Source organism: Callorhinus ursinus, unplaced genomic scaffold (genome assembly GCF_003265705.2).
Source record: "Callorhinus ursinus isolate GAN/ISIS: 27379988/994484 unplaced genomic scaffold, GSC_fseal_2.0 scaffold63, whole genome shotgun sequence".
Classification (NCBI taxonomy): domain Eukaryota; kingdom Metazoa; phylum Chordata; class Mammalia; order Carnivora; family Otariidae; genus Callorhinus; species Callorhinus ursinus.
The window spans coordinates 2,966,684-2,992,776 of record NW_027397125.1 but is presented as its reverse complement, the minus strand read 5'-3'; the positions used below and the strand labels follow the sequence as shown (position 1 = coordinate 2,992,776).

General features: G+C 38.9%; 1 protein-coding gene across 6 annotated transcripts in view; it reads right to left on the bottom strand.

Moving 5' to 3' along the window:
• CUNH10orf67 (chromosome unknown C10orf67 homolog) overlaps positions 1-26,093 on the bottom strand; it is a 168,366-nt gene that overhangs the window by 132,951 nt on the left and 9,322 nt on the right. For all 6 annotated transcript variants that reach the window (XR_012376056.1, XM_025891957.2, XM_073885543.1 and 3 more), the window contains exons 2-4: positions 21,211-21,331; positions 15,061-15,204; positions 13,460-13,534 (exon numbers count right to left, since the gene is read on the bottom strand). Coding sequence is in view for 5 of the 6 variants with exons in the window: in XM_025891957.2 (XP_025747742.2) it covers positions 13,460-13,534; positions 15,061-15,204; positions 21,211-21,331 (340 nt within the window). In the remaining variant the exon portion in view is untranslated. The remainder of the gene's footprint in view (positions 1-13,459; positions 13,535-15,060; positions 15,205-21,210; positions 21,332-26,093) is intronic.

Here is a 26,093-nt window from a genome sequence, read left to right as displayed (position 1 = left end):
CCCCAGTAAGAAAAAGTCAGAAACGTAATTTTGGAAAGGTATTTACTGGGGCGCCTGGGTGGCTCAGTCGTTAAGCGTCTGCCTTCGGCTCAGGTCGTGATCCCAGGGTCCTGCGATCGAGCCCCGCGTCGGGCTCCCTGCTCAGCGGGAAGCCTCCTTCTCCCTCTCCCGCTCCCCCTGCTCCCCCTGCTTGTGTTCCCTCTCTCTGTGTCAAATAAATAAATAAAATCTTAAAAAAAAAAAAGAAAAGGTATTTACTATGTCTTCAAGAAAAGTATTCAGGAATAAATGTAATAAAAATGTAGGGCCGGGCGCCTGGCTGGCTGGCTCAGTCAGGGGAGCATGTATGTGACTCTTGATCTCAGGGTCGTGAGTTTGAGCTCCACATTGGGTGTGGAGATTACTTAAATAAATAAAACTTGGGAAAAAAAAGTTGGGGGTCATGGAGCACAATGGTCAAGAAAGAATTCTTGAAACATTGTGTGGTGCGACTTAGTAAGTTTCAGTAGCACGGGGACAGGACCCGTGGGCAGAAAGGGCTGCACTTTTGCTGTATGAAGCTGGTGGTTATATGCTTAGTACTTAAGGGGAAGGGGATGTGCAGGAAGTGTTAGGTCATAGGTATCTTCTTCGAATTTCTGCTCGTGAAACTACTTTTTCAAGATTTCTCCGGTCCTTATCACTCAGTTTGATATTAACTATCGGTGAGATTTACAGGCAGTCATGAGACCCTTCAAGAAAGTAGCAACTGGTACATTATTTGATCCTTATCAGAAGTATGCAGATTATGGGTCAGCCTTCTGGGCTAAAGGTGAACATTTTTCTGCTTCCATCACCCATCAAAACCATTAAAGCTCTTTTTGTATTTTAAAATATTAAAAAAGAGCTAAGTAAATGGAGAACTATAGTATATACGGTATTTGGATGATTCAATTTAGGCATGGTGTCATCGGAAGACAGTTGGTCCTTGTCCCTGGTTCCTGGTACAAAAATCCTAAAACTTTTGGCAAGAGCAATAGGACTACCTTTTGTTCTCCTTAGGCCACTCTTGGGGGGCCCCTAGATAGCTTCAGGATGAAGGCTGGTCACCAGAAAGGCCAAGCCTTGATTAGAAGCTTAGAACTTTCAGCTCCATCCTCCCAACCCTGGGAGAGGAGAGGGACTGGAGATCGAGTTAATGCCAAATGATTTATTCAGTCCTACACCATGAGACCTCTGTCAAAAACCCAAATGACTGCATTCAGAGAGCTGTGGGTTGGTGAACATAACTAGAAGCTGGGAGGGTGCTGCACCTGGAGAGGTCATGGAAGCTTCAAACCTCTGCCCCATACCTGTGCTATGCATCTGAAGGGGAACAGAATTTGCCACCCCTAAATATGTCCCTTTGGCGTAAGGATTATTTTAGGCTGATTACTTTTAAAAAACAGCAGACACCGGAGAAGCTTTGAAAATTGAGAAGTTACTCTTTTGTCAGACTTGTATAAAGGAATACACACATAAGACATGGAAGAGACTCCTATAAGGAAAATCTTCATTTGTAAGCGTGTCCCCTTCTCTGTACCAGAAAGAGGATGACTAAAATTCTAGAAATGCTTATCAATGGACAAGGCAAGGACTTAAATCTGCATAACAATTACAACTTTGTTTACTGTGCTTCACCTGGTCACTTCCCATAACTGGCTCCTCCCCACCCAACATCTTCTTTTGTCTTTAGCTGAAGATGGTATTTAAGGGGGTGGCTTGGGCCAGTTTGTGGAGTTACTCGGTTTTCCTGGGTCCCTCCCATGTATACAGTAGGTATGCATGTTATTAAATTGTTTTTCTCCTGTTAATCTGTCATTTATTGGGGAGGGGGTGGGGCTCAGCTACAAACCTAGAAGGAAAGAAGGAAAATTAGTTTTGCTCCCTTACACATCTCTTCCGTTTGGCTTTTTGGGGTTGTATCCTTTATAATAAACCTATAACAGTAAGTAAGGTGCTTTGCTGAGTTCTAGGAGTCCTTCTAGGAAATTATCAAACCTTGGTGGGAGGGGGTGGGGTGGAGAATACCAAATTTATAGCCAGTTGGTCAGAGGTACTGGGACTTGCACGCAACTGGCATCTGAAAAGGGGCAGTCTTGTGGGATGGAGCCCTTTACCTGTGGGGTCTGCACCAGCTATGGATCGTTGGTGTCAGAGTTGAATCAAATTTTTGGACAATCCAGAATATGCCCCTTTGGCATGATTATTTCAAAGGCAACGGAGGAATAAGAGGGGCAGGAAAAACCCTAAAAACAGCATAAAACTCCTTTTGTAGAGGAAATTTACATTTATAAAGGAATTTTCCATTTGTAAAGTGGTCTCCTGGAGGAGGACTCTTAGCAGCTCTTAGGAATGGAGAAGACACTGCCTTGAATCTGTATAATGAACCTTACTGAACAATCCCTGTCGACCGTACTTTCCCTAGTCACCTTCCTGTAACTTACCTCCCTAGCCCCCACATCCCTTTTCTTTTGTTTAGCCTCTTCTCCACACTCTATTGCCCTCTGGGATGGCAATAAGCCTGCAAATTCTGACTGCCTCCTGAAGCCACATTTCTTTGTGAACTTGCCTGCATAGCACTTAATTAAATCATTTTTTTCTCTGCAGTTAATTTGTCTTTTATCAGTTTGATTTTTGCATTCCACTTATTGAACCTTGGAGGATTGAGGAAAAAGTTTTCCTCTTCTATGACATCCTGCTGGTGTCAAGTGGCTGTGAAAGACTGGAGATTTAGTGTTGAAAGGGAAAAAAATCCTAACTATAGGAAAATATACATTTCCCCCAAAATGGTCTATAGTTTTAATGCAAACCAATACAATTTTCAATGAGTTTATTTGTACAATATAGCACTAAATACATAATTTAATGTATATGGAAGGACAAAAAGCCAAGAATATTCAAGCCATTTCTGTAGAAGAAAAGAAAATGAGATAGCTTATCTAATACCCAATACCTAAAACTACAGGTCAATTTTAGTGGTATCGTCCACAAGGAAGGATAATCTTAATTTTTTTTTTTTTTTTTTTGAGACAGAGAGAGAGAGAGAGCACAAATGGGGAGGAGTGTCAGAGAGAGAGAGAGGGAGAAGCAGACTCTCTGCTGAACAGGGAGCCCAACACAGGGCTCAATCCCAGGACCCAGAGATCATGCCCTGAGCTGTAATCAAGAGTTGGCCACTTAACAGACTGAGCCACCCGGGCACCCCTAATAAAGGCCAGTTAAAAATGATAAATCATTATACAGTCAGGTAGTTTATATCAAATTTATGCAAACTAGATATTTATATGTAAATTAATCTCTGCAAGTTAAGTAAGACCCAACTAACTATGTGTACAAAACAGATTTAAAACATGAAAACATAAAAATGTGTTTTTTTAATACAGAATATTTTCCAATTTTCTCTTCTCTCTCTCTCTCAGTCCCTCCACCTTTTTTTCAGATTCAGCCTGGGGTCATGTCTCTGCCTACATTAAGAAGACAGAAGCCAGCCTACAGCTCACTGCCAAATCTATAAGCTGCCTATGGCTCTCTGTGCACTCCATTCTCCCTTCCTGCCTGGGTTTGCTAGAGCTGCTACTAGACAGAGCTCCACGGACTGGGGGGCTTAACCAATAGAAATGTATTTTCTCACAATATTAGAGATTCGAAGTTTGAGATCAAGGTGTCAGCAGGGTTGGTTTCTGCTGAGGTCTTTCTCCTTGGCTTGTGGATGACTATCTTCTCCCTATGTACTCACAGAATATTCCCTCTGTATGTGTCTGTGTCCTAATCTGCTGTTTTTATAAGGAATCCTGTCAAACTGGATCAGAGTCCACCCATACGACCTCACAGATCCATTCATGGTTCCTTTAAAGGCCCTACCTCCTAACAGTCACATTCTGAGGTACTAGAAGTTAGGACTTCAACATCTGGATTTTGGGGGGGGGGACACAATTCAGCCTGTAACACTTCTAAGATTTATTTATTTATTTTAGAGGGGGGAGGGGCAGAGCGAGAAGGAGAGAGAGAGAGAATCTCAAGCAGACGCCCTGCTGAGTGTGGAGCCCGACATGGGGCTCGATCTCACAATCCCGGATCATGACCAAGAGTTAGATGCTTAACCAGCTGAAACACCCATGCATCCCCAGCCCATAACACTCCTGTACAATGATGGAGAATCCCCCCGTTGCCCTTAAGAACAACCCCTCTACTTGTGCGGTGGATCCGCTCTGCTCTGGCCTTCTCCAGTACTCCCTCCTGCACCCTATCTTCTATCTTTTACATTATTGATTTATCCCTCAGTTCTGGACCTTTCCCATCTCTATACATGCATTTTCTAGTACCCCTTCTTTTAAAAAATGTCCCTTGACCCTAAACTCTCACTCTAGCCTTCCAGCCATAGCCCTATCCCTTTATTCTTTCTTTCAAAGCCCTCAGTCTACACTGGATCACCCCCCACCCCCAATTCCGACTGAACATCCACCTCTATCGCTCGCTCGACTGTGATGTTCTTCCTGGGATCTGCAGTGATGCCAGTGTTAATACTGCCAATGTTACTTTTTGACTCTCAGCTTACTCAAGTCTCAGTGTATTTGATACCATTGACCATTCCATCCTTCTTAAAACAGTCTCCTCTCTTGATCTCTGTGACACCAGACTCCCCTGCTTTTTCTACTACTAACCTTGTATAAATACACTTTCTTCCTGGGTGATCTCATCCCGTCCTTATGGTTTTAAATCTACTATGACGATGATGACTACCAGATACATATATATCTAACCTGTCTCTCCATAGACCTCTAAACTCATACATTCAACAAATTGCCAGATATTACCACTAAGATGTCTAATTCACTCATTTGTTCAACACATACTTTTAATTACTTACTTCGTGTTAATTAATATTCTAGGTGCTTGGGATGCATAAGTGAAAGGTACAAACCAAGAGCCCTACTCTTGGGAAGCTTACTTCGAGCAACTTCCACCCCGTGAATTCACACATACTCTTCCTCCACCAGACTCCTCCAGTCACTGATGTGAACCAGCCATCCAGCTGTGTAAGTCAAAAAGCTAGCAGTTACCCACGATTTCACCCTTTTGTTTCCCTTCCACACCTGACCCGTTGGCAAACCTTATGGGCTCTTCTTCTAAAATATATCCCAAATTCACCCTCTTCATTCTATTTCTATTGCTACCATCCTATTCCAAGCCACCACCATCACCTAAAGAGATGACTGAAACAAACTTCCGCTGTTCTTATTTCCATCCTTGCTTTCCTATAATTTATTCTCTTCACTGCAACCTTAGTAATCTTTAAAAAATACATGTCAGACACAAACACATACCTCTACACACTCATAAGAAGAGTTAAAATCTAAAAGAGCGGTAGAACTGAGAATGTCAAGCAGCTGGAACACTTCCACATCTCTGAAGGGAGTAAAAATTGGTGTAACTTAGAAAAACAGTAGAAAACTTCAAAAATAGCATCCATCCACTAAAACTGAAAATGTGCTCACTCTGTGTTCTAGCAATTCTACTCTAGTATATGCCCAACAGAAATGCATACATATGGGCATTAAAAGATATGTGGGGCGCCTGGGTGTCTCAGTTGGTTGAGCATCCGACTCTTGGTTTCAGCTTGGGTTTGATCTTGGGGTCGTGAGATAGAGCTTCATGTCATGCTCTGAGCTCAGTGGGGAGTCTGCTTGAGATTCTCTCTCCCTCTCCCTATGCCCCTCCTGTTGATGCCCTCTCTCTATATACATACATACATACATACACACTTACGTAAATAAGAGATATGTACAAGAGGGGCACCTGGCTGGCTCAGTCGTAGAGCATGCAACTCTTGATCTTGGGGTTATAAATTTGAGCCCCACGTTGGGTGTAGAGATTATGTAAAACAATAAAAAGGTATGCACAAGAATGTTCATACAACAGAATACTGTATAGCAATGAGAAAGAACAAACTATTGCTACGCACAATAATATGGACAAATTTTACAAATGTAAGGTCCAACGATCAAAGTCAGACATAAAGAAGCAAGTGTTGTATGGTTTTATTTACATTAAAATCCAAACATAAGCAAAACAAATCTGTGACAGAAGTCAGATCACGGTAACCTTTGGAGAGGTGGAAGTTGCCATAACAACCTAATTCTTGATCTAAAGAATGATTATTTGGGTATGCTCGTTTTTTTTTAACAAAAATTTGAATTGTACATTTATAATCTGTGTGCTTTTATGTGTGTAAATTACACTTCAAGTAAAAGTTTACTTTTTTAAAAGCCCTGCCAATAAGCCATTCTTGTCAAAAGGTATAAAATTTGAATTTGAATCTAATCGTGATTTTAGAGCTATATTCTAATTTATAAGAAATATGGAAAACAGAAGAACAAGTGACACATCCCCTTGAGGAAGCAAACTAACAACTACAGCACGTGGGACATGTTGAAAGACAACTGCCTTATTTGTTGTAAAAGTCAATGTCAAGGAAAAGAAAGAAAAAAGAGAAAGGGCAGGGGGTCGGGGGAAAGAAATGTATTGCAACTGAAATGACACTTCTTTTTACTACGAAGTAACACATGTTATAAAAAATGGAAGCATGACTGTTATAAAAATACAGAAACTTCAAATTAAAAAAGTGCTGTCTTTTTCTCCCTCATTCTCCAGACATTCTGCGTGTTCTATAATATTGTGTTGTTCTGTCAGGTTTTTTTCAATTACAATGTATCTTGGAAATGCCTTCGTAGTGGTACATGTGAATTTACCTTCGTTTAAATGGGCTGGGTATTTTTCTAACATTTGTATCATTAAGTAGTATTAGTCCATTATTTTCTATTAAAAACTGGATTATAATGCTGCTAATCATTGTATATGTATTTTTATCCCCTGGAAGTGGGATTGCTTGGTCAAAATAAATGCACATTTAAATTTTTATTAGAATTTGTTAAATTTTCTTCCAAATGGGTGGTACCAATTTATGCTTCCACAATATATGTGCTTACCCATTAACCCACACCTTGCCAAGAGTAGATAATATCAATCTTTAAATTTCTGCCAATCTGATAGATGAAAGCAGTATTTTTGCTTCATTTGCATTTGCTTTATTTTTAATAAGGTTGAACATTTTTTGTAAGTTTGTTGGCCATTTAGATATTTTTATTTTAATATCTTTTTAATATATTTTGCTGATTTTTCTAATGGGCTATTCAGCATTATTTTCTTTTTTTAAGATTTTATTTATTTATTTATTTAGAGAGAGAGCACATGCATGAGTGAACTGAGAGGAGGGGCAGAGGGAGAGGGAGGGGAAAGAATCTCAAGCAAACTCCCTGTTGAGTGCAGAGCCTGATGCAGGGCTCCATCTCACCACCATGATCTCAGAGACCAACAGTCAGATGGCTTAACCGACTGAGCCATGCAGGTGCCCCTATTCAGCATTATCTTAATGATTGGTAGGAGTCTCAATATGTTAGGAATATTAATACATTATTTGCATGTTTTTGCACATATTTTCCCAGTTCTTCATTTTTCTTCAAACTATTTTTACTTTCTTTTGTTGTACAGAAGTTTTTCATTTTATGCTTATTTTTATTTTCCTTTACGGTCTCTGTGGAAAGATTCATGCTCAGAAAGCCCTTCCCCATTAATTTGTTCCTGTGTTTATTCTTTCAACATATTCTTATCTCACACCTGCTACATGCCTCTAGGTATGAAGCCAGGATGGCTGCTCTCCCAAAGCGAAAGTCTTGTGGGGTGAAACAGAACACTCATAAGTAAATAAACATGAACAAGAGAATCTTAGGCAGTGGCATCTGCTCTGAAGGCCACAGAATGGAATAGGGAGAGACTGGCGTGGAATATTTGTCCTTGAGTGGTGATGGTCACAGGAAGCCTGAGGAGGTACCTTTTGAGCTACAATATGAAGATGGAGGCCAGAGGGTTCCAGGGATTAGCCGTAAGGCAGGAATATACCTGGCAGGTTTGAGGGTCTGAAAGCTGCAGCAGAATGAACCTGGGGAGCCAAGGGGGCCAGGGTCCCCACGGCCTGGAAGACATAGACCAAGCAATGGAGCTTGGACTCCATCTTGAATTCTAAAAGGCCACTGGGGGTGTTTAAGAAAGAGGACGAAAGAAGTAACCTGCATTTTTTCAAATAAATCTGCTTTTTTTTATGATGAAACATACCCCAAAATAGAGAAAATTATGATAGTCTGTTACACACTTACCTACCTGTTCTGCTCTCATGTATTTTTATGGGAATCCTAGACATCTTGTCTTTGACCCCTAAATACTTCACAGTTCATCTCTAATAACTAAGGGTTTCTTTTCTTTTTCATCTAATCACAATGCCACCATCACACTAACAAAAGTAACAGAGTTTCTTAATATCATTTAATATCTAGTCTATAATAAAATTTTTCAAATTATCTCGAAACTTTTTTTCTAACAGTTGGTTTGTTCAAAGCAGGATACTAACTAGCCCTACATATTGCATTTAGTGAGACGTCTCTTTAAATTCTTTTAACCTAGAGCAGAACTTCATTCCTTTTGTCCCTCCCTTCCACTACCCAACATTCTGCCTTAAACTACAGATTGTAGCTCATCCTCCCTCCTTCCTTCTTTCTCATTTCCTTCTATCTTCCTCCAATAAATATTTATTAAAATCCAAGCACTGTACTGGGCACTGAGGAAACTCTTCGTGGTTTCTGTCTTCCTGGGGTGTACATCTGTGTCTTCATTTCTCCAACGCCCTTTAACACTGTTACAGGAGTAACCATCCTGATGGGCACAAAGGCACCTCTCTTTCTCCTGCTCAGAAAATTTCAAGCATTTCCCATTTTCTGCAGAACAACTGTAGAGACATGACATAGATGGGAACTGGACTCCCAGCTCCACCTGGTCATGGGGCTGAACGAGGCAAAAGATACTTGGACTTCATCTTTGGGCACCATGTTTTGGATGAACCGGATAGCACAGGCATTTCTGTAGCAGCCTAATTTACACCTTGAAATTAGCAAGAGCACTAGGTAAGAATCTGAGGCCATGACGTGGTTCCTGTTATTACCACCACTCTCTGTGCCACATTAGAAATTGAAGAATTGCTGTAGGCACCAGTTCTTGCTACTTGCTCATGTGAAGACTGAATAAAATGATACATCTAAACTCCTTTGTGTGGTGCCTGGCACAAAGAGAGCACTCAATAAAGCATAGCTCTTTAACTGTTATTAATAAAAACATAAAAATAAAATAAAATAAACATACCTGTGCAAACTTTCATGAATTCTCCTAAGTTATTCGGTTTCACAGAATGTTGCTGGGCAATCTATGGCTAATGCAACCCAGGAACTGAATTTTTAATTTAATTTCAACTTCCATTTTAAGAGCCACCCATAGCTACTGGCTACTATGTGGGGCAATGCAACAGCAACTCTGACCAGGTCCTATTTGCCTTTTCACACGCTATTGAAAGTGGGAAGCCAATTTGCCTAAACAGTTTTGCCTACCCAACATCTCTCCTTTAAGTATCAAAACCTCTCTTTTCCATTTGGGTAAACCCTGTCCTTGATATTATCTCCTGGGATGGGTACGTCACTCTGGCTTGGCTTGTGGTGGGAGTAGGGGACAATAACTAGGCCAGACTGGTCAGAGTCAGTCTTGAGACTCTTGTAGGAACTATCTAGAAAGAGATGCTCTGTCTAAGGTTGCTCTTATGTGAAGAGAACCTGCCTGGAAATTAAACTGTCAGAGAAGAAGGTAGAAGCAGGGGATGGACAGTTTCTTGATAACATTATTTGAGCACCTAGATCCAGCTTTTCCTGAAGCCATTACTATCACTACACTTTACAGTTACATGAACCAATAAACTCCTCTAACTAATGCCAGTGTGAATTAGGTATGTATCACTGGCCACTAAGAACATCCTGACTAAGAGACACTATGTCACCTACCTAGAATCCCTTTGTATTTCTTATCTACCAACTGTGAATTTACTTTAAAACTCAGCACAAATATCTTCTCTGTGAAGCCTCCCTAAAACATGAAGGCAGAAATAACTGCTCCCTTTGTGGTGCTTCCATATCTCCTGTTGTATGTTTATCTCTGCAGTGAACAAAGTATATTATGGCTGAGTTTATAATTCACCCCTATTCATCTCTCTTTCATCTTTGTAATGTCAGTATGCACCATATCCTAGCACACAGTACTCATTCAACACGTGCTTGGTTAAATTGAAGATGAATTTCTTCTACTTTAAGTTATTATAGCCTAATATTTTATGTAGTTTGTTGCTGCCTTTATCCATTAAGATAAGTATGTTTATTATGTTGAGCCATATGAAATTGCTGATATTTGACATTTTGGGCTCCCAAAGTGGCAATTTCATACAGTTCAACATAACAAATACTGACAATTATTATAGATATCTTAAAGGCAATTTACCGTATCTACAGTCAGTGGTCAGAAACCTACAAGCCTAAATACTAAGATAATAAAGGAGAACAAATGACCAGTACCAAGGAGTGTCATGAATATGTGAAATATTCATTTATTTAGCAGACATTTAGACTGCACTTATCTTATTCCAGGCACTATTGTAAGTGCTTCACAGGGATCAGTTCATTCCATCCTCATAACAAGCTCATGAGGGGGGCACTATTATGATCCTCATTTGACAGATGACAAAACTGAGGCAGAGAGGTTCAGTATTTTGCCTAAGGTCACATAATGATAAAAGGACAGAGCCAGGAGTCTAACCCAAGGAGTCTGACTCCAGCCAGGGTCCTTGTTCTAAAGCACACATTATGCTAACTCTTTTTTTTTTTCCATGATTCATTGTTTATTCATAACACCCAGTGCTCCATGCAGAATGTGCCCTCCTCAATACCCATCACCAGGCTAACCCATCCCCCCACCCCCCTCCCCTCTCAAACCCTCAGTTTGTTTTTCAGAGTCCATCGTCTCTCATGGTTCGTCTCCCCCTCCAATTTACTCCCCTTCATTCTTCCCCTCCTGCTATCTTCTTCTTCTCTTTTTCTCTTAACATATATTGCATTATTTGTTTCAGAGGTACAGATTTGTGATTCAACAGTCTTGCACAATTCACAGCGCTCACCGTAGCACATACCCTCCCCAGTGTCTATCACCCAGCCACCCCATCCCTCCCACCCCCCCACCACTCCAGCAACCCTCAGTTTGTTTCCTGAGATTAAGAATTCCTCATATCAGTGAGGTCATATGGTACATGTCTTTCTCTGATTGACTTATTTCACTCAGCATAACACCCTCCAGTTCCATCCACGTCGTTACATTATGCTAACTCTTAACCACAATGCTACATGGTGCTGGCAGAACTATTAGAGAAGTCGTCTATCCAACAAAGGCAATTGGAAGTTGCTTATTGATGTGAGTGCAAGGAAACCATGCCAGCTCTCTATTTACTGCTGCATAATACACCTCCCCAAACTTAGTGGCCTAAAACCACAACCGTTTATCATGCTCTCGAGCTCCATGGGGCAAAGAATTAAGACCGGCACAAGGGGATGGCTTGTCTCTGCTCCATAATGCCTGGGACCTCAGATGGAAAGACGAAATGGCTGGGGGCTGGATGACTTAAAAGCTGAGCTCAGTTGAGCCTGTGGACCCAGTACCCACATGCAGATCCTCCAAACAGCTTGAGCTTCTCACAACATGGCAGCTGGATTCAGAGAGCGCGAATCCAGACAGCAAACATTCCAAGAGGATGAGAATGAAGTTGCAAGGCTTCTTCTTGACCTAACCTCCAAACTTCTACACCTAGGAGCAAGGCACCGAGGCCAGCCCAGATTCAAGGAGGGGGAGTTAGGCCCCACCTCTGTGTGGGAGAGACGCAAGGTAACACGGCAGGTGAGAAAGACAGGGTCACAGCACTTGTGGAATCACAATCGGCACAGAGTCACAGAGACTGTTGTCAGAGCAGTAGGTCCTGGAATGTTTTCAGCTGGAAATGACTGAACCAGCAGCTTAAACACTAGGAGGAGTATTATCTCATGAAATGAAAGGGCCAGAGGCAGGGCAAGTCCAGAATTATGTAGTTGCTCAATGATGTTCATCAAGGCCCCTAGTGCTTACTATCTTTCCACCCTGCTACCTTTAGCACATCCAAAATGTCTCAGTCCTTGGTTGTAGGTTGGCTGTGGCAATTCCAAGCATCAGGAAACAAAAATGTCAAAGAAAAAAGAAGGATGTTTATTCCCACAAAGCTCTTTATTTTTTTTTTTTTTTTAGGATTTTATTCATTTATTTGAGAGAGAGCACGACAGAGAGAGCACAAGCAGGGGGAGCAGCAGAGGGAGAAGCAGACCCCCTGCTGAGCAGGAAGCCCAATGTGGGACTCAATCTCAGTACCCTGAGATCATGACCTGAGCAGAAGGCAGCCATTTAACCTATTGAGCCACCCAGGGCCCCTCCCCCACAAAGCTCTTTAAATGACAAAGAATAACCTCCTCCCCAAACCTCACAGCCAACTTAGCTTCAGGTCACATTGGTCAGGCACCTGACCTTGCCTACGTTCACACCATATCTGAAAAGGAAGCAGGGAAAGAAAGGATCTAGCATTGTGGCTTCATAGTAAGAAGCGCTTCTGCGAATAAGAAAAAGGAGGAGGGAGAAGAGAATCACTGCTGAGTCACCAGTATCTGCCACAAATACAGGCAACTATCCTTTCACTTAGCAATTATTAGCTGATCGCTAATCATGCATCAGGCACAGCACTAAGAGGCAGGCAGAGCAGTGAATAAGACAGACAACATCCCTGCCCTCATAAAGCTTACAGTCTGGCATGGAACAGAACATGTAACAGGCAATTACATAATTAAATACAAACGTGATAAATGCTATGAAAAGAAGTATGCAATCAATGCACAATTTGCCATAATAAAAAATATTTCTTCCCAGAGGTTTATTGAAATGAAAGACAAGAATACAGTTATAAAATCTAAAAGAAGCACAAGGTCCTTAGTAAGCCTAAAAGGTAATCATTGAAAACTATGAACGTTCCCATCGTGTAGGAGAGTGAAACACCATATATGGCAGACAGACATGTCCTCATCAGTAGAAGAGTTACTCCACCAAGGGTCAGAGACAATTCATTGGGGTTTACAACAATCGCCATGAACTCTCTGAGACTATCTGACCTTCTATCCAACTGCATGCTCACCAAACAGACTTCGTCACTTACCTGGACACCAGACTGGAATTTTCCAGTCTCTGCAAAGTTATATCTGTCACCATAAAATGTTATTTTGGTCAATTTAACGTGAGAGTGAACAGTCTTAGGCCTGATCCCTTTTCAGTGACCTGAAAACTGAGCAGACAGATCTTCAAAGCCAAAAACACAGACTGGGAACCCCCAGCGAGCCCCACTCTGCATTCGCAGGATGGGAAGCTGGCCTTGCCCATGACAGCACTAAAAACCCACCTTGTACATTCCTTTGATAACAGCTATGGCATCAGCCAACTGCTGATTGTAGCATTTTCTTATAATGTCCTCATTCTGCAAACCAAAAATAAGTACAATGAACACCATACTGAATTTCCAAATATGACTCTCTCACCCTACTAAAGGACTCAGTATAAAACCATCATTCAGATCATCCCAAATCTTGTGAAAACTCCAATTTGTAATCATTTCGCCTATACTATAGCTATTACACTGCATTCAATTTTTTTAAAAGATTTATTTATTTATTTTTGAGAGAGAGAGAGAGAGAGAGCACGCACATGAAAGAGTACACACATGTGAGCAGGGGGAGGGGCAGAGGAGAGGGAGAGAGACTCTCAAGAAGACTGCAGGCTGAGCACAGAGCCTGACGCAGGACTCCCATCTCACGACCCTGAGATCGTGACCTGAGCCGAAATCAAGAGCCAGCCACCCAGCTGACTGAGCCAGCCAGGTACCCCACACTACATTCAATTTTTACTTAACTATAAGCAATATAGAGCTCAAATGTATAAAATAAATATAGATAATCTGAACATTTTATTTCACTTTACATATTTAAGTCTTTTTACTGTCTTCCTAGAACTGCTCTTAAAAATAGTAAAACCTATTTTTAATTCATGTCCTCTCTTGGTCCTTGTACCTTTTGAATGGGATATGCTCATAAAAAGAAATGTAGAGCCACTAATCCATAAAACAGAGTCATTTTCTGATTAACCAAATCAGTTGACCATTGTTTTGTATAACAATGAAAAACATTATATTAAAACCCACCACAAACTTTGATTCTGATTTCAATTCTGATTCCAGCATGGAGTGCAAACAACAATTAGGCTTTAGAGTCAGACAGAACCGGATTTCAGTATTATTGTGCCACTTTCAATCTGTCTGACCTGAAGCAGGTTACTTAACCTTGGCATCTCAGTTCCCTTACCTATAGATCAGGGATAATCGGGTTTCATTTAAGCATTGTTGAGAGACTTATGGAAGGAACACATTTAAAAGGCGTATAGTGGTTCTCAGAATGGTGGAGTCAATAGAAGATGAGGGGTTTGTGTGTGTCTTATAACTGAAGAAAAGCAGTCCCTATTCTTAATGACAGATAAATATGCTAACCTGACCAAAGAATTTAGGAAATTCCTTGAAGCAGCTGAGTTTTCAAGCCTTTGGCTTTTACAGAGATAATAAGTACAAATGATATCCGATAAAATTGTGCTTAAGAGCCAGATCTCAAACATCAAACTGTCTGGCCAGGAAAATAAACTCTGCTGTTTAACTGGTGGCCTTGAGCAAGTTAATTAAACTTCCTGGGCCTCAATTTCCTCATCTGTAAAAGAGGGATAATAATTGCACCTACTTCATGAAGTTAGTGTGAGGATTAGACTAATTTGCATACAGAGTACTTACAAAGTTCCTGATACAAAGGAAAGCTATTATATGGATTAGCTATTATATGAGACACAACATATGCAAATTAAATCGCCCCCCACACTAGTTGCTAAATTCAAAACTGTAGTACATACCTATCTAAGCACAAGATCAATCCACATATAAAACAAAGGAAATGAGAGAACTTTTACCTCTTGATAATGTTTTTCGATTGTTAGGATCCTGTCATGTAGAGCAGTGAAGAGATTGAAAGACTCTTCTTTAAGACGGTCCTCAAATTTCAACTGAAGCAATTGTTTGAGGAACCCAAAATCCACTTGAAGAGATCTAATAATCTGAAAAATGGAAAAACATACATTATTGAAGACAGTAAGGGCACTCTGTGTAAAGATTCTAGTACATTGTCTGGTTCTGGGGGTAGAGAGGCAAATTTTTATATGCCTCTTTGGCATACTGATTATTTTAAAGAAACGGCAAACACAGGAGAAGCTCCAAAACTGAGTAGAAGTTACCCTTTTATAAGAGGCATTTACATTTAGAAGGGAAAGCGTCTCCCTAGCTATACCAGCAAGAAGGGGATGAGTTAAAATCTCTAGAAACTCTTACGCAGATTTAAACCTGCATAACCACCATATCCTTGTTTATTGTGCTTTTCCTCATAACCTCCCATAACTTCTCCCTTCCTCCCCCAACATCTTCTTTTGTCTTTAGTTGAAGGTGGTATTTAAGGCCATTTCAGAGAGTTACTCAGTTTTCCTGGGTCTCTTGCTTGTGTTCACGAGGTGTACATGTTACTAAATTGTTTTTCTCCTGTTAATCTGTCTCCGGTCAATTTGATTCTTAGAGCAACTAGAAGAATGTTGAAAGGTAAAGAAAAAATTTTTCCTCCCCAACATGGGCATATGACCTGGAATGTAGTCAGGGGCCTGTCCTGCTTTTTAAGAATACCTCTGGAATATGGTATACATTGGAGAACTCCAGTTAATCTGCTAAATTAATATATGCTAATGGAGTAAGGGAGAGAATGTTCCTGGTCGTTTCTTCCCGTCCAGGATAAAGTACCTGGGTTAACAACAACCCTTTATCGTACCTCCAAAAGGTATAGTCCAAGATGTGGACATTAAATCAGGAAAGATAGGCAAAAATCCACATTTGTTGTGAATTTACTAGCCAAGCAAATCAGCATGTTGACTAAGAATGATTTCTGATCATCAAAACATATAATGTATTTTTGTCTCCCACCATCTATTTAAAATGTATTCACTAGGCAATCTTCCTCTGCCCTGAATGGAAACTCTAGTCAATTCCAGGGCCTTTCTGCTCATTCTTGGGAAGAGAAAATCCTACTGTCACTCAAAACACAGCCTCAAAGTGGCATTTAGAATATTATTACCATGAGTTAAACACATTCAAAGTAAGACTGGGTGATCATTGCTACTCCTTCCTCAGCCCCTATGAATATAGAACTTTTTTTTCTTCTTCCTACTGTTGGGGGTCCTCTGTCGTTTTAGATCATTCTACTGGATAGGGCCCGGAATGACGCCATGATGATGCACTTTCTTTCTCTCTTTCTCTTTCATAGGCCACATATGGTCCATAGGAAACAATCACACATTCCTCACCCCAACAACTTTGGAAGTATAGAATGATCCCAACTTAGCGACTCCATCTTCCTAGTTTCCTTAAGCATGGATCAGCACCAGTCCTCTGTGTTTTCCAAAAGCAGCAAACGTACTTCAGGTTCCATACAAGCCTGCTTTACTAGCTTTGAGTTGAGGAAGATCGCTTCTGGTACCTCTTCCCCTATAAAGAGCATGGCAATAGTGTTTTCTCGATCACTTCAGTAATTTTTCCTCTTCACCTCCTGACTCTTATTTTTATTATCCTTGATCTATTTCAAAAGCTAAGAGTCATTGATCTGATATGCAACATTCCTTTTGCAAATCCTGCAAATGGGATCTAACTCAAATTCACTTTGAATTTGATATCTGGTGTACTAGCATCCTGGAAAGAATCTCATTTTAGTATCCTGAAACCATAGAGAAGATTTTATTTTGCAGATGAGGATAGTAAGACTTCAAGTGGTTAATGACTATCTAATGCAACGTTGCATGACCAGTAATGGAAGGCCCAGATTTGAACAGTTATGACTGACTCATAGCCCTATTTCTCTATATCATGTTGTCAACTCATGAAGGGTACTATGTTGACAAGTCATTTTTAAAAAACATTTGAAAGCAAGTGAAGTCTTAAGGAATTCCTTAAATTCCAGCAACAGGCAGAGATGACTTTGCCTTTAGAAGACCCAGTCCTGTATGGACTGCATGTTCTGAGGAAGGGAGGCACAGAAATCCTGTATGGTCAAACAAGCTCCACTGGATCTAAGACTCCCACAGATCACTATAAACTCTAGATAAAATAGGAACAAAACACAATCATTATTCTGGAGAATAAACAGAAGCAGGAGAATCCGGGAGGGGATTCAAAAGTTGGAGGAAGGACTGATGCAGGGAGAGATGCCTGCTGGGGTGGCTGTGTTCGGTGACCTCACAAGGCAGCCAAATCTCAAATAGAAATCATTGGCCTTTATGGTCTGAATAATAAAGGGACAGAGCAACCACAGATACTGGATGTGATCGTGTGTGCTTCCTAAAAAGAAAAAAACCAAAGAGAAGGAGTGCAACCATTAAAAGAATAAAGATACCATGATTAACTTAATTCCCAGTAGAGGAGAGAATAGGAACTAAAGAAAGTTTATCAATCCAATGAAAAGTAGGGAGGTAGAAAAAAAGAGGTATAAAAGAAGAAGCTAAAGAGAAATTACAAAATAAGTTGGCAGAAAAATAAAAACATATTAGTAATCACAACTAATATTAAGAGAATAAACTAGCTGTTGAAAAAGATTATAAGATTGGATGTTTTTTAAACCTATTATCTATAATCTGTAAAAGTTATACCTAAGAATGCAACACAGAAATGAGGTCAGTGTAAGAACGAGAAAGATTTACCAGGCAAACATTATACCAAAGAATGTTGATATAAGGATATTAGCATTGAATAGAATGGCAAAATATATATATTCACATACATATATACACATACATATACACTCTCAACTATTACCAAATGAAAATTATTTTTAATTTCTTATATCCAGGGCACAGTGACAAAGACTGACCTCACGTGAAGCCTCAGTACAAGTCGCAAACACCAAATAATTTGTCTCACAAAGAATTTTCACTGATAACAGAGGACTGAATTTAAAAATCAACAACATAACAATAACTGAAAAGCATACCTGGAAAATGTTAGAGCATTTCAATCTAATGCTAATAAATATTAAAAGCATTAACTAATAAAATAATTAGTATTATGAATACTAATAAAAATGCTACATTTCAAAATTTGTGGGGTGAAGGTAAAGAAGTAATTTGTGGGAAATATAGGTCTGTAAATGCTTATAAAAGAAAAGAGGGGGCCACAAAAATAATGATCTATAGACATTGTAGCTGACAACCCACTATCCATTATACTGGTTCTTCCTTACTGAGAGGACTAGGACTTTGTCCAGACAGAAATATGTCCAGCTAAAATGCTCGCTACTCTAGAACTCCTTCCAGTTAAGGTGGTCAAGTTGAGGCCAATGATAAATAAGCTGGGGTTTTCTATAGAAAGTTCCCACTTTCCTCACATGGCCACCACCACCCCTCCCTACTTCTCTCATAGTCTCCGTCCTGTATGAAATGCAGATGGAGGCTGGAAGTGTAGCAGCCATCTTGCTACTGTGAGGTCAGAAATATGAAAGCAAAAGTCATTAATAACGGAGATTTAAAAAGATAAAACAAGTCTGGTATATAGATGACAACAGAGAGCTACTGCCCCAACTACAGATGTCTAATTCTAAGTGACTTCTTATTTGATTAAGCCAATATAGATGCATTTTCTAAAAATAGAGCTATATGACATCCTAACTGATACTGAGATCCAACTCAAGGAATCAGAAAAAGGAAAACTAAGTGAACCCCAAATAGTAGAATAAATTAAAAAATAAAGATAAGAAATTTATGAACTAGAAATAAAGATATGATAGGGCGCCTGGGTGGCTCAGTTGGTTAAGCGACTGCCTTCGGCTCAGGTCATGATCCTGGAGTCCCGGGATCGAGTCCCGCATCGGGCTCCCTGCTCAGCAGGGAGTCTGCTTCTCCCTCTGACCCTCCCCCCATCTCATGTGCTTTCTCTCTCATTCTCTCTGTCTCTCAAATAAATAAATAAAATCTTAAAAAAAAAAGAAATAAAGATATGATAGAGAGGATTAACCAATGTAAAAGTTGGGTCTCTGAAAAAAAATAATGAAATAGATAAAACTGCCAACATTCATTTAGAAAAAAAAGAAGAGGTATGCACACAATATTAGCTTTTTATTAGGTAAATAGGTAACTACAGACACAATAAAGATTTAAAAATAAGACAGTCAACAATATGCCAATAATTTGAAAATTTGACAAAATAAATACTTTTATAGAAAAACATAATGTCAAAAGTGACCCAAGAAGATTTAAGAGAACCTTAATATATCCATAACAAGATAAAAATAGCAATAAAAATAAGCACATACAGTTTTACAAGCAAGTTCTAACAAACACTGAAGAGATAGATAATTCCAACCTCATGCCAACTATTCCAGAGAATAGACTAAGGAACACCTTCCAGCTCATTTTATGAAATACTGTGACCTTGGTACCGAGATTGAACAACAACAGTACAAGAAGAAAATTATAGGACAGTCTCTTATGAACACGAATGGAAAACAATCATTAGTAGAATTATACAAATGATGCAGAAAACAGAAAGAAATATTATAGTCCAGTTGGGTTCATTCCAGGTTTACTATTCAAAAGTCAGTTTTCACATCATCCCATAAAGGAAAAAAACCTTATGACTCAATAGATCCATGAAAAGCATTCAAATCCAGTCATTCATGATATTTTTTAGATGCCTTTCATTAATTAAAAATAGAGGAAACACCCTTAATCTGATTTAAGCATCAGAATTTGGTTCAGCTGGATTTTTAAATTCCAAATAACAAAAGCACAAAAGAGAAATAAGTTTATTTCTCTTTCACTAGAAATTGATGTAGGCAATCAGGGGTGAAAATGACCTAAGATCCTTCTATCTTATTACTATGCTGTGTATATTGCCTCAAAATCAGGGCACAAATGGTAGCGTCCCTGTTCTAGGCACAGAAATAAGGAAAGAAAGGGAGGGAAGGAGGGAGTGAGGAAGAGGAGGGAGGAAGGGAGAAGAGGAAGAGGAAGTGAAGTAGCAGACAGTAAGTGCGCGTGAGCTGTTTCTTAAAGAAGATTCCCAAAGCTGCCCCATAATATTTCAGTCTAATTCTACTACCAGAACTTAGTCATTTGGACATGCCCAGTTGCAAAGAAATAAAGTTATAAAACTTTTCCGAAGGTATTACTAGAAAAGGCAACAAATTGGCAAGTATGTAAGAAAAGAGACACCTCCAAAAGTTACTAGTGGGGGTGTAAATTGGTACAACCTCCATGCAGAGCAATTTGGCAATATCCTTCAAAATGACTAATGCATACATCTTCTGACTCAGAAATTCCACTTTGAAGTTTATGCCACAGATTGGCTGGCCTCTGAATATGTACAGAATTCTTCATCACAGTAGAAGGTTTGAAGCAACCAAAATGTCCATTAATAAGGGCATAGCTTAATAAATGATGCACATTTTATGATGGATACACTTGTGAAAATGACGAGGAAACTACCAATACGGGATGATTTTCAAGTTATACTGTTAAGTGAAAAAAACAGAAACAAAGTACATGAGAGTATTTATAGTAGTAAGCTATCCAATGTGATGGTTTTATTGATTAGGGATTTTAATAACTCTTGATATCCGAGGTGTATGAAATGTTCTGTTTCTTTACAATCAAAAAAGATCCAAAGGAAATATGGTGGAGAGTCAAGATTTGACAAAGCTGTAATGGTGGGTAACACAGTGATTCATTTTATTACTCTCCACATTTTTCGACAATCCAAAAATATTTCATAATTTCTAAAAAAGTAGCATAAATAGAAAATTCCAAAGAGAGTAAAAACATACTTCACTAAACCAGTTAACATATATAAGCATGATATAAATATAAGCAGTAGTTGATAACAAATTATTTTTAAAAACACGACTGTCGTCCAATTCAGCTTCTAAAAGACGTTAAGATCTAAAAATTTTTAGTCATTTCAACTCTGCAAAGGAAAGAGACATCAAGGCAAAGAATACCCAAAATAATCTCAGAAGTTTGAAAATAAATCCAATTTACCCGTATTAGCTTTTCTGTAGATGAACTCAACTCTTTTAGTGGCAGAATTTCACTGTAATCTGTTTGAGTAGCATGGTCTGTGCAGAAAAAGCCAATCTTCAAATCATCTGAAATATTAAGTCTGGAAAAAAATTGGAGAGTAAAAGTGCTTTATAGAATAGACATTTCCTTTACAATATGTTATTGCACATATTTTTGTGTAAATAATGTTATATTTTAAAGATTCAAAGGGACTGGTAAAGTGAAGAAAGCTCGGAATTGTCTGCTCATGATTTGGGGTTTTCCCTGCCCTGTGGCATATTGCTCTGTTACTCATCTTGTTTCCATTTTCTGAGTTATGATCAGTTTGAGCCTCCTTTTAATATCCTATCTACCGTTTTACCTGGGCTACTGCTTAAAGCCAACATAAATTATGCAAGGGCATATCAAGTAAAAATATTTTAAGGTAGTGGTTCTCAAAGTGTGGCCTGAGGACCCCTGGGGTTCCAGGATCCTCTTCCAGGGAACCCACAAGGTCAAAATTACTTTCATAATAGTATTAATATTTTATTTGCCTTTTCCACTATCATGCTCTCACAAGTGTTCAGGGGAGTTTTCCAGAAGCAACAGATGATATGAGTGCAGGACGTGAATGGAGAAGCAGATATGAGAATTCAGCTATCACGCATTAAGCCAAGCATTGAAAAGATGTGCAAAAATGTAAAGCAATGACACTATACTCATACCGAGTTTCTGTAGTCTGGGAAAAATACAGTTCATTTTCTTTAAAATATGTTATTTACATTAGCATATAATTGGCTTACCATTACTTTAAATGAATTAACATACATATATTCTTAATTTCTCCTTTTAAAATTCTAATATGGTTACTATGTATAAACTAAAGCTCTTTGAGATCCCCAGTAATTTTTGAGACTATAAAAGTTCTTGAAACCAAAAAATTTGAGGATTCTTCCTTGAGATAATCATACGACCATCTTGTATTTGATTTTCAAATTCTATTCCTGAACAATTTGAGTAGGCAAGGAGTTTAAGTATTTGTAAACTCTTCCTACAGACCTTTAATGATGGGCCTCTCAAATAGTAAAAAGCAAGCCAATTTTCCGGATGCTCTCTCTTCGTCAATTTGATCAAACTTCCCACAACTACCAGCTTCTGAAATGTCAGCTAAAAAAAACAAAGCCACGAAAGCTAAAGTAGAATTATCAGACTTTTGGGGTGCCTGGGTGGCTCAGTCGGTTAAGCGTCTGCCTTCAGCTCAGGTCATGATCCTGGAGTCCCGGGAATGAGCCCTGCATTGGGCTCCCTGCTCAGCGGGGAGTCCACTTCTCCCTCTGCTCCTTCCCCGCTTGTGCTTTCTTTCTCTCTCTGTCTCTCTCATTCACTCTCTCTCTGAAATAAATAAATAAAATCTTAAAAAAAAAAAAAAGAATTAGCAGACTTTTCAGTGCAGGCTCCGAAGACAGAGTGTGCTTCTATCTTCTCTTGTCTGCTGACCAGCTGGAGCAGACCCTGATGGAGGTACCCCATGCAACTTTTTCCCTCCTGTTTATTTGCTGGCAGAGTCTCAGGTTTATGTCCCACAGAATTCAGGGCAGGGTGATCATATTCCCACTGCCAAAGGTAAGCCTTGTCTGGTCTCAGCCCATCACAGAGATCCCATTCTTCTGGGCAGATTGTTTTAGGGGTGGGTATGGAACTTGGTTCTGGCAAGAATGACATGAGGAAAGATCTTCTGGGGGGCTTGGGGTAAAGCTTTTTATGTTCCTACACAGGGGCACCAGAGGAGAGTTTTCCTCTGTGACTCTGAACATTGCCATGTGTGGAAGTGATGCCAAGAAGTGCCACAGCCATCTGGTGACCACAAGTGGGGCCAGCCAAAGGGCAATGCCAGTACATAGATGATGAGCTTTTTATTTTTTTTAAAGATTTTATTTATTTATTTGAGAGAGAGAGAATGAGAGATAGAGAGCAAGAGAGGGAAGAGGGTCAGAGGGAGAAGCAGACTCCCTGCTGAGCAGGGAGCCCGATGTGGGACTCAATCCCGGGACTCCAGGATCATGACCCGAGCCGAAGGCAGTCGCTTAACCAACTGAGCCACCCAGGTGCCCCGATGATGAGCTTTTTAAAAAAATCAGAAATAATTTTGACTACCAACTTTGTTTAGCCATTGACTCAACTAGCTCTAAAACCTGTCATACCTCTGGCCTTCCTGCAATGTCATGTAATAAATGCACCAATTGGTGAGAGCGTCTGTCAGTCAGAGCTGAAAGCATGCAGATATCCTAGCTATGTGACATTATGTAAATTACTTAATCTTTCTATGCCTTAGTTTCCTCTTACGAAAAATAATAGTGCCTATTTCCTAGAGTTATTGTCAGGATTATTGTGTTAATATCTAGAAGTACTTTGAATGATGCATGTCACTTAGTGAGCTCTCAAGAAATGTTACCTGGTATTGGTGCTGTGGTGGTACTTGTTACTATCAACTACTGTGTTCTGAAGTATCATATTTTTTCATCTGGTTTGGAAAAAAACTTTTGAAGTATAGTTATATTCAACCAAGAAAGACTAAGTTTAAATTTATAAAATTTTCAACACTTAATATAATGATTTTTCAATTAACCCCACTCAATTTTCAACTAAGCTTCTACACACTCCTTAATATCATAGTGATGACAGATCTCATCAGTAGCATTATCCAGATGGGGAGGGAACAGCAGTAATGTTGTATATCTCAGTTTCAACTAGTATTTCTGGTGTTTTTCCACAGAAAATTATATTTTAGATTTGCTCTAATTTCATTTTAGGAGCCTATATATTTTTTTTTCTCACTACCAGAGTACTGTTAGAAGAGGCAATCTCCTTGGACCCTGAGTGTCCCTGCACATTCTTTGTGCATATGCCAAGAATGCAAAATCCTGACCACTCTTTCCACAGGCCATTCCTCAGAATTGTGTTTGCAGTGAGCAGCCTTAAAGGATGAGGTAATGCCTTTCTTCAGCCAAGAAGCAGGCTGATAATCTTTACTATGAAAGTGGTGAGCTCAGGGATCACTTCCTTTAATGCAACACACTGTGTATACAGGTATCCAAGATGGGTCTTTACTGTCACCCTCTTGGCCCTGAGGGGGCATGGCAAATCAACACAAATAAATATGAAGGTCTGGATACTGTTTTTGCAATGATGATAAAGTCCTTTGTCTCTGACCCAGGAGTCTTGTGTCTTCTGTGAATGGCCATGAAACAAGCAAACTTGTAACTTGTAAGTAGGGTAAGATCTCAAACACTGCAGAGTCCTAACCCATAAAATCCTCTCAATAAATGCTTGTGGTATTGAAAATTTTTTAATTTTAATTTTATTTTTTAAAGTTTTTTTATTTATTTAAGTAATCTCTACACCAAACATGGGGCTCAAACTCATGATCCCGAGATCAAGAGCTGCAAGCTCTTCTGACTGAGCCAGCCAGGCATCCCTGTATGGAAATTTTTAAGACTAAGGTATAGTAATTAACTAAAAAGATCATCAATATTTAAAACTTTGCCTACCTAAAATTTGTAACCATTTTTGAAAATCATTTGTGAAAACCACCACTAAATTATAATTATTATGTTAAAAGTCAGTATGATATTGGACTACACTATAGAAATGGCTGAATTATATGATCAATTATGATAAAATTTTAAAGCATAACGTTTTAAAGCAGTTTATAAGAAATAAGAAAAAACCGATTTTTAAGTGGTGATGACATAAAATTTCAGGGAAAATGTGTTTGATACTTTTCAAGGATGGCAAGTATTATCGACAAATTGTACATGTGGCAGGTTTTTTTCTAGAACATGTGTTTTATAAATTTTACAGAAATTCTCTTTCTTATACATTTGGAAATCCTTTAAAACATGAAATAAAAATAAAATCCTTATACTTTCAAACAAGTGTCCCTCAAAATATAGACAATAAAAGTTTCCTAAAATTACTATAAGCCTCCAAATTTTTGTCTTTTTAATCTATCATTCCCATGATCCCTAGAGGTATCTTACTAAAACTCAGGTTGTTTTACTCTCCTGCTATAAGGACTTTGATAGCCTTCCTTTGTCCAAGAGAATTAAATTCAGTCTTCTTATTCTGACCTCCAAAATATAGGTGCAAGCTCCTTGTCTGAACTTCATGCATTTAACAAAGAATGACTGGGTACTTAATGTTTGCCAGGCACTGTTTCTGGTACCAAAGATAACAGGAGTGGACAAGTCAAAGTCTTTGTTCTCATGGAACTTAGATTCTAAAGGGAGAGACAACCAGTAAACAAGTAAACAAAAATATGTTATATTATATAAAAATTATATTATAAATAAACTATTGATTTATTTTATAATTTTATATTTTATTTATTAATATTTACAGATCTTATTTATAAATATTATCATATTATTATTTATAAATTATTTATTTATAAATATTTATATAAATTTTACATAAGTTTATATACATTTATAAATATTCATTTATACATATGTATTAATAATTTATTATAAATTATTTTGTAATTTATAAATTATAAATAAAAATATATTATGTAAAAATATGAGGCAGTGGTAAACTCATCTCTCATTACATATATCTGATGGACCATACTTACCTATTAAATGTTCTGAAAATATATCTACCTGGGCAGTACCGTCCGTCTAAGATACAGTCATCCCACAGTTCTGCTTACTAAAACCATATGTAGTCACTTTCTTTTCCATCTTCCTATTCCTTCCATTCCTTTCCCTTGCCAGGGTGGAGGAATCAACATGGTGGTCAATGACATGAGTGAATTTCTCCATGATGAGAAAGGTTGGAAGCCATGCAGAGGCAAAGGCCAACAGGCCTAGTAGCCAAGA